This window comes from Arvicanthis niloticus, chromosome 24 (assembly GCF_011762505.2).
Source record: "Arvicanthis niloticus isolate mArvNil1 chromosome 24, mArvNil1.pat.X, whole genome shotgun sequence".
Classification (NCBI taxonomy): domain Eukaryota; kingdom Metazoa; phylum Chordata; class Mammalia; order Rodentia; family Muridae; genus Arvicanthis; species Arvicanthis niloticus.
In genome coordinates this window covers 12,544,250-12,556,643 of record NC_133432.1, presented here as the reverse complement: position 1 = coordinate 12,556,643, position 12,394 = coordinate 12,544,250, and the positions used below count along the sequence as shown (strand labels likewise).

The window sequence follows — 12,394 nt, the reverse complement described above, 5'->3', positions numbered from 1 at the left end:
GAAAAATTAAACCATTAATACACAGTAAACTATCCTTCTCCTCTCATATGAGTACCATGAACATTTGAAAGCTATTACTGTCATCTGTATTTTATTAGCAGGAGATCCTAAGCCACCTGAGAAATGAAGACATAATGTCGTAATAAAATAAAACCACTGATTTCAAAAAGAATTTTAAAATGCACTGCAAAAACTATCTCAGAATATTTACTTTTTTTCATCCATATTCAAGAAACGCCAATTTACTATTTAAGTTTTAAATAAAAATAGCATGTTCAAGACTAAGGATTCATAATCCCAAGAACCATAAAACAAACAGCCAAGCAACGGTCCAACTCCATGAGTCAAAAAGGTTGAGATAAAGGGATCAATCTGGGGTACAGAACTACTTAAAAGCCAAGTTCCTCTCTCATAATAAATGAGCCAATACATAAGGAATAAAGAAGCAGGCTGGAGATGTAGCTCAGCTGGTGATGCTCACCCAGTATGCATGGGCTGGGGCTAATCCCTAATACTACAAGGGACCTGAGATGCTGGAACACGCCTGCAATCCCAATACTGGGGAGTGGAGACAAGAAGCTTTATCAATGGAGGCCAGTCCTGACTACAAGAGAACCTGTCTTTAAAAACTAAACAAACACAGGGCATAGTGAACATACTTTTAATCCAAACACTCTAGAAGCAAAGGCAGGTAGATCTCTGTTAGTTCCAGAATAGCCAGAAATACATAGTGAGACCCGGTCTGGGGGGGTTCTGGGATAGGAGCAGGGAGTGGGGTAGGGAGGTGGAGGTGGAGGTGGGATGGGTGGGTGGGTGGGTGGGTGGGTGGAGGAAGCAGGGGCTAAGAACAACTAAACGAACAACTAAACAAACAACAAAACCAACATCAGAGCATCAGAACTGGGGATGGGGCTCAGTAGTAGGGTTAACTAGCACATGTAAGGCTACAGGGCAGAGTACCAGCATACAAAACAGCTCAGACAGGGCCTAGTGGGATACAACAATATCATGAGCTCTGCACCCAAGGCTCACAGGTGTGAACTACTACTGGCTAACATTATGTTCACAGAATGTATACTGGGGCTGGAGAGATGGCTCAGTAGGTAGGAGCACCCACATAGTGCCTCATAACCATCAGGAACTCCAGTTCCTAGGGATCCCACATCTTCTTCTGACCTCAATAGCACCAGGTATGCCCATGGTATACATAAATACATTCAGACAAAATGCTCAGATACATAAAATAAATAAATCTAAAAACATGCAAACTGCAGGCTGGAGTGATAGCTCAGCGGTTAAGTGCACTGACTGCTCTTCCAGAGGTCCTGAGTTCAATTCCCGGCAACCACATGGTGGCTCACAACCATCTGGAATGGTATCTGATGCCCTCTTCTGGTGTGTCTGAAGACAGCAATAGTGGACATAAAATAAGTAAATCTTAAAAAAAAAAAAAAAAAAATGCAAGCTGCAATTATGCATTTATGCTTCTAAAGTACTAAGTTATTTTCTGCTGAAGTTTTAAATATTTTAACAAAAATACATAAAAGCTCCCATTTTTATTAGATTAAAAGAAAAAGCTATTCTAGAAAATACCACTAATAAAAGAATGAAAAGAAAAGAAAATCTCATTCCCAGGGCTTAAGGCAAAGGCCTACAATCTCAGCATAGAAAGGCAAAAGCAGGAGAATCAAGAGTTCAAGGCCAGCCTGAGCCACATAGAAAGATCCTGTCCGAAGTGAGGGGACCAAGTCTGTGTGGTGCTAAGGAGCTGCTGCTGGGTGAGCCTAGCACACCAGGGTTAGTTAGGGCAGCCTCGGACACCCACGCCTACCTCTCCGTGCATAACTGGAGTCTGTATCTTTAAACTGTACCACAACGAAGTCTGAGCATTTGAACAAAACGCTCTCCATTATTTCTTCACGTTTTGGCCCCGAACTGGATTCTGTACTTTTCTCATGTGCAGCATCAAGTACCAAATCACACTAAAATAAAAAGATTAATAATATTAAAAACATTGGTTAATAGTATTTATAGGGTTATTTAGCTCATCAAAGCCATTTACTTTTTAAAGCCTATGGCAAAAGTAAGCATCTTGAGAAAACCTGATAATCATGGCCTGTTTAGACTATAATACAAAAATCCTCAAATTTAAATGTTGTTCTTCCTCCGGTGTATCTGAAACACACTAATGTCAACAGTGGAGATGTAAGTCTGGTACATCTTTCTTCTAGCTCACAGTGTCTGAAAATGGCTGAGTATCATAAGCACATACAATATTTTCAGTTTACAAACCAGTCATTAACTAGTAAGAATTTACTATTAGAGAGAGAGAAAAAAGTGGTTTTTAAAAATGGGTAGAGAGTGCAGTGAGCAGAAAAACATTTTTACTTTATCTCATGAGCTCAACTGCCAACTCCACAGTGAGCTTAGCCTACGACAAGACATTCTCAGGAAGCGATAGAAAGAATTAATTAGGCCGGGCGGTGGTGGCGCACGCCTTTAATCCCAGCACTCGGGAGGCAGAGGCAGGCGGATTTCTGAGTTCGAGGCTAGCCTGGTCTACAGAGTGAGTTCCAGGACAGCCAGGACTACACAGAGAAACCCTGTCTCGAAAAAACAAAAACAAAAAAGAATTAATTAATACTTAGTAAGAATTACCTTAGGACTGTATGTTTTGAAAACTCCTTCATATACGCCTCCGTTTTTCACTTGTACTTCACACTTTGATCCCTAAAAAATACAATTTAAAAAAGTAAAGAGTGTAGTCCCAGCATCGGTGTCTGTCTTTCACTTTCTGAAAGGTCTCATTGGATATTGACTGGCAATGATCAAGTTTCAGCATATTAACATTATACCCAATTCTCTATTGGTTCGTGACTGGAAACTCCAAAGTGAGTATATACTAAATCCTAAAGCTACACACTTCTGTCCCTACTACCTGTAGATGACAAAATATTGCACAAAAGACCAGGAGCTATAAACACTATTTTACATGCAACAGGGTTAGCAAGAGTATTTTTATTGTGAGTTATAATTAACTAAATAGCATTCTAATGTAATTTTTAAATTGTCTTTATTACATATAGCCTAATAATATTAGGTTGAGAATTATCTACATTTTAACTCCATGTGATATCCCACCCCAAGGAGTTTATCCCTAATAATCAGGTAACTTACAACAACGGACGTAAGTATATGGACCATCCTCACATTTGCATAGATTCCATCAAAAGAAATCTGGAATATGTAAAAAATATGTAAAAACATTACTGTAAGTTGGTCTTTGTACTTGCCTAGCTATTAAAGCTAACCTTCTCTAGCTGTAAGATATTTGGATTATAATGCACAAAGGAAGAGCTGGTTACTCACATTGTTTCCTTACGAGAAAAGGTTGAGTTTTACACAATTAAATCAAATAACAATTCCAACTAAAAACGACTAGGACATAAAACAAACAAAAACAGGAAACTTAGATCTCCACATGAGAAAGCAAAAAGCTCTAGAGAAGACAAATCAATGTTTGCAAGGGGTCTGTGCTTTGTACAGCTAGCTGCCAGGTAGAGAAATGTGTTGTCCTAAGTATCAGCTGCAGGGTTATAAACTTTTAAAACTGTAGGCACAGCTAGGCCTACAGTTCCAGCTAGGCCTTTAATTCCAGCATTCTGGAAACAGAAGCAGGTGGATCTATGTGAATTCCAGGCTAACTTAGTATATACAGTAAATTTTCAGGCCAGCCAGGATACATATTAAGTAAGTCCTTGTCTCAAAACACACACACACACACACACACACACACACACACCACCTCAAGACAAGGACTGGTAAGATGGCTCAGTGGGTAAAGACACAAGAGCCTGATGTCCTGAGTTCAGTCCCCACACGGAGGCCCTCTGACTATCACGCTTGCACCATGGTGCACCCACTACCCTCACACTAAATAAAACTAAATATAAACCACAACAGAGCCACACATCAGCTAGGCTAGTGAGTAGCTGGATGGCAGAGTGCTTCCCTAACACCTTCAAGAGCCCGAGCACCAAGGGTAGCTGGGTAGCGAGGAAAGACCTCACAACCCATGTCCTAAAAGAGTGCAGTAAATCTCCTGATGAGCAGGGTACACCTTGTACAACCAGCTTCTCTCAACATGTATGAATCAAGGCAACAAAACTATTCCAGGCCAGACTATACAACGGTGCGACCACCTGACTCTCATCAAGATAGCCTGAGCAGCTGTGGTGGCGCACGCCTTTAATCCCAGCACTTGGGAGGCAGGGGCAGAGGATTTCTAAGTTTGAGGCCAGCCTGGTCTACAGAGTGAGTTCCAGGACAGCCAGGGCTACACAGAGAAACCCTGTCTCAACACCCCCCCCCCCCAAAAAAAAAGCCTGAGCAATAAAGACCATGTTTCAAAACTCAGTGACAGCCAGATCTCTATGAGTTTGAGACTAGCCTGGTCTACATAGCAAGTTCCAGACCAGCCAAGACTACATAGTAGACCCAGTGCCCAAAAAACAAACAGGTAGGCAGTAGTGGTTTACACCTTTAATCTCAGCAATCAGGAGGCAGAAGCAGGCAGAAGTCTCTGAGACCAGTCTGGTCTACAGAAGGAGTTCCAAGACAGGATTACACAGAGAAAACCCTATTTGTTTTGTCAAAAAACAAAAACAAACAAACAAAAAACAACAACAACAAACCAAACAAACAAAAACGATGACTCAACGGCAGCTTCTCCTATGGCACTTCATGCTCTTTGGGTCTATTTTAACTTCACTGATAAAAGTTTAAAAATATCAGACCAGAAGGTGTTTTTCAAGAGAAAAAATGAAATAAGTTAAAACAGACAGCACATTAATCCTAACAAAAAGCCCAAAGAACTTTGCAAACTCTGGTCCTAGAACATCAAAACACTTGACTTGGTATTATATAAGCCACAAATACTATTAACAGAAAATTGTATATTTCAGAGTCCTTCCTGAAAAACAACTCATAGATCAACACCTTTGTATTAAACTGACTTATCTATATATTATCTAAATAAGTACAAGCCAAGATTTAATTCTTTGCTTTATTATTGCATCTATGGTTAGAAATCACACTTTATCTATTTTTCCAAACAACATTAAAGTTACTCACCGTAGGCTGAGGCAGTCCTTTGCTACTGTTCCGACCTCTGCAAAGATTAAATATTGTTTTATTAAATTCTATTTTTATTTTATTTAAATTAAAGAGTACATAAATATCATCTTATAATTCTAATCAAACACAGGCCAGGCTGACTGTGAAAGGGCCATCTAATGCAGTGTGACAGGAAATCTCAGTGGCTGTGTGTTACCACAAAGAGGGAAGAAAAGACAAGACTGTTGTATTATCAAAACCAAATAGGTGAGGCAGGCAGAGTGCCACATCCACCCAATCCCAGCTCTAGGGAGACAGAAGCAGGCAGCCTACTCTACACCGTGAACTCCAGGACAGCCAGAGCTACTGAGTGAGACCATGACTGAAAAATAAATAAACAAAAACAAATGCATAACAGAAGAGTGAAGATAGCCTGGCGGGGTGTAGTGGTACGTGGCTGCACTCACCCTTCAGAGGCTGAGGCAGTGGGATGCTGTGGTGTGAACTCAGCCAGAGCCGTAGAGTACACCTTGTCTCCCCACCCCAATAAGCGCATTGAAGGACAATGGTACACAAAGCAACAGCACTCTCAGAAGCGAGGAGTGATTGTACATGCTTGTGATCAACATGGCTGACTGACACCCCAATCAGCTCTCATTCTCCCCGTCTCTAAAAGTAGCTAAGTGTTTATAACTGCAGGAAAAACTACCAAAATCAAGTTAAAATAGGTCTTTTCCAGAAGGCTCAGAAGGTAAAGGCACTTGCTAAAGTGCCTAAAGACTTGAATTCAATCCCCAGGAGCCATACTACAGGAGAATCAACTTCTACAAATTGTCCTCTGACCACTACATGTGTGCTGGGACAAACACAAACACACACATGGAGTAAGTAAATAAATGTTTCAACATCAAATAATTCTAAACACTTTTACTTCTAAATAACATGTGTCTCTGTCAGATTTGGCATGTGATATCGCAGGTCTGGTGGTCCACAGCTGTAATCCCAGCTGAGTCAGTAGCTTCCTTACTTGAGGCTAGCCTACACTACACTGTCAAAATTTAGGAATTGTCCAACAAGTCTTTTCCTTACCAACCTTCTCCCTTTGAAAAGACACAGCACACAAAGCTCAGCTACCAAGTTGGGAATACAGCTCAGTGGCAGATATGCTTGCTTTATGTTTTTGAGCCCTAAATTCAGTTTCCAGCACTGCAGAGACAAACAAAACCTGTATTAAACAACATAAGACCCTGCTATCAAATGGTGCCTTGTAATGTGGACTATTTTCAAGTGAACTGAATCATAATAAACAATACCATTGTTCCTTTGTACTTTAGAGGATTGGTCCAAGATCTCATCAGAACCAAAATTCAATGATGTTCAAATCACTTATATGGTATCTGCATGACCCACATACCTTGTTTATTATTTAATATCCAGTCAAATGTAAATGCTATATATACACACAACTGTATTATTTAGAGAATGACAAGGAAAAAACCATGATGCACAGTCCTTGCTGCTACCACTCCCCACATTCCTTTCCATCTACAATCAACAAGTCTAGAACCTGTACAACCTAAGGCTTCGTCTAACAGGTGGGATTGAGATTCTCACAAATAACAAGGAATTCTACATTTCTGTTCCACATATTGTGGAACACACCTGGAATCCCATTTTAAAGTTGTTGTTGGTTTTTTTTTTTTAAATGTTGTGTGTGGCTGGGCACCTGCCTGTTATGTCTTCGACCTTGTTCATGCCTGGTGCCCACAGGGCCCAGAGGAGGGCACTGGATCCCCAGGAACTGGAGTTACAGAAAATTCTAAGCAGCCAATGTTCATAACCACTGGGCCTTCTGTCTAGCCCTTGAAATCCCATTTCAATACAGTAACCACACACTCAATAAAGAGCAGAAGGCCCAGAGCAGGGCTGCCAGTCATGGCATGCAACCCACTAGCAGGTCTCTCCGCTCTCCAACTGTTCTCACCTCAATCACTCAGCAAATCTGGCTTAGGCTGAATGACCTCTCATCTCTTTCAGAGATACTAGAACCCTAAACTTCACACATTGTAAAAATGTTCTTGGCACCTGGCAAAATGGCTCAGCAGATAAAGGCACTTGCCACCAAGCCTGACAAGCTGAGTTCCATCCTCTGGACCCACAGAGTGGAAGGAGAGAACTCTCACAGGTTGTCCTCTGACCTGTATATTCTAGTCAGGAGTCATTTGAAAAGAAAAAAAGAAATCCAAAAGCCTAAAGAACCTGACTTCTAACTTGTCACAGATCTTGCTATGAACCAAGTACAACATTACACACTGGACTTTGATCAACCACCTGTTTTACAGTTGATGGACATGAACCTTGACCCAAACCACCCAACCCAGTTCATGTACAGTCAAGTCTGCTGCTACTAAGTGCACCTAATCTATACCCAGGCTTTTGTTTCTGGGCTATGCTTTCTTATTCTTAGGAATCACAACCCAAGAACTTCCTGGCCCCCTTCAAACTTTACAATTAATACTTAAAATACAGCCGGGCGGTGGTGTACACCTTTAATCCCAGCACTTGGGAAGCAGGCAGAGGCAGGCGGATTTCTGAGTTCGAGGCCAGCCTGGTCTACAGAGTGAGTTCCAGGTCAGCCTGGGCTAACAGAGAAACCCTGTCTCAAAAAACAAAAAAACAAACAAATAAAAAAAAAAAACTTAAAATGCAGGTTGAAATTAATAATTAATTAATTAATAGTTAAAATGAGGTAACAGAGTATAGCAGATCTTGGTTCTATCCCCAGTACCACACAAAAATCAGGTACAGTGACACACACCTGCAATCTTAGCATTAAAGAAGCAGGTCTAGACCACAAAGATGGCTCAGTGTTAATTAAAGGTATACTTACTGTTCTTCCACAGGTCCAGTTCTATTCCCAGCAACAATGTGGGGTGGCTCAAAACTGCCTGTAACTCTAACATGAGGGGATCTAACTCCTTCTTCTGGCCCTTGCAAGCATTGCACACATATATACACAGTTGAAACACAAATCTTAAAACAGAAGCAGTTTGATGGATCATGCTACCCCATGTCATTAATCCCAACACTGGGGAGGCAGAGGCAGTCGATCTCTGTGGGTTCAAGGCAAGCCTGGTCTACAGAGCAAGCTCCAGGACAGCCAGGCTACACAGAGAAACCCTGCCTCAAAACAAAACAAAACAAAACAAGAAAACCCCCCAAAAACAACAACAAAAAACCAGAGACAGTTCAAGGCCAGCCTCAGCTACACAAGAGCTTGAGCCCAGCCTAGACTATATGAGAACCTGTCTTTAAAAGAGCCACCTTCTCCTTTAGGGTCTAGCCCGGTAAATAAATGGAGAAAAAAAAAATCATATTTAGTATGGAAACCCAGACCCATAAAGACAAATGTCACATGTCCTCTCTCATCTGAGGTGCCTAGTTCCAAATTTTAGATGTGAGTACATTTTCTGGAGCAACTTCAGAAACCAGGAAAGTAAAAAGGAGCCACTGAAGGCAGTCGTAGTGGTGCTCCTTTAATCCCAGCACAGGTAGGAGAGCTGTCATCAGGCCAGCCTGACCAGCATAGTGAATCTGGGGACAGCCAGGACTACACAGAGACCCTGCCTCAAAAAAAAAAAAAAAAAAAAAAAAAGAACAACTGATGGGGTGGGGGGGGAGGGAAACAAGAGATGGGCACAGAAGGGGAATAGTAAAGGAAGGGTCTTTAGGGAGGTAGATAACAGAGGAGGAAAGAGGGTACTATACACAATTTCAATGAATTTTTCTCATCTGAGCTGACACTTTCTCCAAGAGCCAAAGGCAACCTAACAAAAAACCCCAATACTCAGATATGAGAAGCCCTCTTCTGAGTTGTTGCTCAGGGCTGTCCAAGACTCCTAAATAAGCAACCTATTGTTACTGCCTTTGGATGACCCCCAGTGGTGGAAGATAAGTCTCTATTGCTGAAGACACCATGTACTTTAGAGACAGGACCCACACACAGGCACCTGAGCTGGAATTGACCTGAATGCTTCCACCGTAAAGACTAGTTTTCATGGTGCCACTATGCAAGCTTACAAAGGAGGCAAGCAACCAGTAGTCTAACTCTAACCCTACCCAGCTATGATGCCTATGAATCACAACAATGACCAGCATGATGTGATCGACCTAAGGGTGCAGTAGTGGCACCCTTTGGCAGTAACCAAAAACTCTAATTGGACTTAAGATCCACTCAGAAAAACCATGTTCGGGTACTAGAAACCTTGCCAACTACTCAGTGCTTGTTAAGTTGTGGATCTTAAAGAACCTACAATTTTTTACTAAAACAGCAGAACTCTTCGAGGCCAGCCTGGTCTATACAGTGAGTTCCAGGACAGCCAGGGCTATATAGAGAAACCCTGTCTCCAAAAACAAAAACAAAACAACAAAAACAAAAAAACCCCAGCAGAACTCCTAACTCAAATCTAGAAATATGTCCTTATACCCACAGATAAGTGTAGTTTTCACACCTCACCCAGGAAACTTCTCTTTTCGACAGAGACCATTACAGAAACACACACTCAATCAAAATGCAGCATTATGGAGCCCAGTCCCAGTGGATACATCTACAAAACATTCCCACACCTAAGGCTCAGGAAACATTACAGAAGAGAAGGCAGAAAGACTGTAAGAAACAAAGAATCAAGGAGTCTGCTGTGAGACTGTGTCTCCTAGTCGTGTCACAAGCTGTAACCATGAAGTCTCACCAACATGGCTGCCTTAACATGAGCGAAGACAACACTGATAGACACAAAGTGGACGGGAGAAGACCCACAGGCTTACACAGAGAACTACAGGCAACTTAGAAATGCTGAGAGTGAGAGGAAACAGTCTTCTCCAGGAAAGTGTACACTAATTAGTTATCGATGACAAACGGTCAGCCCTGAAAACATACATATGAGAAACAGACTGATCAGGTTATATTTAGGAATATACTCATAAACATATATGCACAAAATAAAAATTAATGAAAAAGAAAGAGGTCATGAATTTGAAAAAGGAGAATAGGAGAGGGAGGGGAATTTGGATGGAGAAAAGGGAATTATTTAATCCTATTATCACATCAGAAAGAAAAAGATATTCACTGGGTATGGTATCATTAACCCCAGGAAGTAGAAGCAGGAGGCTCTCTGAGTTCAAGACAAGGATGGCCTTTCTAAGTGAGTCCCAGGCCAGCCAAGCTACACAATGAGACTTTGTCTCAAAAAGTGAGGGTTGGGAGTCAAGAGAAGGCTCAGTGGCTGGGAACACTGGCTGCTCTTCCAGAGAAGATGCTGGTTCGATGTCAAACTCCCACATCAAGCAGCTCACAACTACCTGTAACTACAACTCCAGGAGCATCCAATACCTTGGGCTTCTGTGGACACCTACACTAACATGCACATTATCCAAAGCAGACACATAAAAATTAAAAATAGCAAAAATAAAATTTTTAAAATTCAATTTTACTGTTACCTGAGCTACACAGTAACTCTCTGTTTGAAAAACAGAAACAGAAAAGATGAAACAGCTGCACCTTGCTAAGAGTTTTCTTTCCCTGATTGCTGAGACACCACTAAGTATCCCTGAACATGGTGTGGCTTCTCCACAGACTCCACAAAGCCATGAGTAAAACTAAACCAGACCACGCCCCGACAGAAGGCACTCCACCTCTTTGCTGCCTATAGCTACAGCTTTGAGTACTACACAGCAATTGCTAGGCAACCCAGTTTACTCAGAACCAAACAATTCAAAAGGAAAACAAAAACTCTCAGTGCTATACAGCAGCAAAGTGTCAAAGAACTGACACCCACCAACCATCATGACCCCCCGAGGCCAGACATGTCAGAGATGAGTCACCGAAGTGCAACAAAGAAAGCTCTGAAAACCAACCCCCCCTTTCAGTCACCTAGACCAGTGCTTCTCACTGTTACCTTTTAATGCACTTCTCATGTTGTGGTGATGCCCAACATACAATTATTATCCTTCCTAATTTACTACTGTAAGTTTGCAGTTGTTACAGATAGTATTGTGGATGTATGGTTTCCAATGGTCCTCACAGTGAATGCAAGGTCATTCAGCACTCCTCTCCAAAGGGGTCTCAAACTTACTTTTAGTTTGGGGGGCTTTGGAGTGGAGATGGAGGGTGGAGACATGAGTCTCATGTATCTCAGGCTGGCTCTGAAGTCAGTACGTAGCAGAGGGTAATCCTAGACTCTTGATCCTCCTGCTTCTACCACCCAAGTGCTGTGGTTACAGGTGAGCACCACAGTGTCCAGTTTTAGGCAAAGCTGGGGACCCATTCTAGCTCCTCCTGAATCCTATGCAAGCATCTACTCACTGAGTCACATTCCCAGCTCTCCATTTCTTCATTAGCACCAGACCCAATCATCTATTTAATAAAAACTATTTTAAGTATGCCTTACTGTAAGTTCTTAGAACAGAAAGGTTTTGGATTTTGGATTTTCAATATCTTTGGACTTTAGACTAAAGAGGTGTCTTGAGATGGAAGGCAAGTTTAATGTTTCATATGTACGTTGTGCACGTAAGCTGAAGGTGTCTGTATGCAGAACCTTAAGTGGTCACACATTCTGACCACATCACCTTTAGCTTGATGCAGAACTTCCCACCTGTAGCATCATGATGGCACTAAACACATGCAGGCTTTGGGACCTGTGGACTTTCTCATTTTCCAACCAAACAGGCTCAACCTGAAATAAACACTGACTCTCAAACACAGTAAAAATGGACCAGCAAAATGTCTCTCAACAGGTAAAGGTACTTACAACTGACCTCTCAGTTCAAATCCCCAGAACCCACATTATAGCAGTCAAATCATCCTCTGACTTCAAGTATATGTGCCCACCACCCCCACCACCCTTTGCACACACACAAATACAAATAGAAGTGTTCCAGACCAGCCACAGTAATTTTTTTTTACACTATCTCAAAAATGGGAAGAGAAAAAAAAAAAAAAAAAAAAAAAAAAAAGAGGTGGAGTCTGGGGTCTAGAGAAACAGCTTAACAAGTAAGAGCACTTCCATCTCTTCCTGAGGGAGGCAGTGCAGTTCCCTGGACCCACATCAGGCAACTCACAGCCATCACAACACCAGCCCCAGGGCATCCATACCTCTGGGAATCTGGAATCATGTGCACATATTCACGTGCAGACACACACACCTATATACAAAACAATAAAAATAACTCTTAAAAATTAAAATACTTGCCCGGTGGTGGTGGTGCACGCCTTTAATCCCAG

At 41.8% G+C, this 12,394-nt stretch overlaps 1 protein-coding gene across 10 annotated transcripts in view; it reads right to left on the bottom strand.

Annotated features, from left to right (window-relative positions):
- Nucleotides 1-12,394, bottom strand: part of Atxn2 (ataxin 2) — a 97,418-nt gene that overhangs the window by 60,257 nt on the left and 24,767 nt on the right. For all 10 annotated transcript variants that reach the window (XM_076922727.1, XM_076922717.1, XM_076922723.1 and 7 more), the window contains 4 exons: nt 5,134-5,170; nt 3,178-3,237; nt 2,659-2,730; nt 1,832-1,982 (listed from right to left, as the gene is read on the bottom strand). In XM_076922727.1, the coding sequence (XP_076778842.1) occupies nt 1,832-1,982; nt 2,659-2,730; nt 3,178-3,204 (250 nt within the window). In that variant the 5' untranslated portion in view covers nt 3,205-3,237; nt 5,134-5,170. Of the gene's footprint in view, nt 1-1,831; nt 1,983-2,658; nt 2,731-3,177; nt 3,238-5,133; nt 5,171-12,394 lie in introns of those variants that run through there.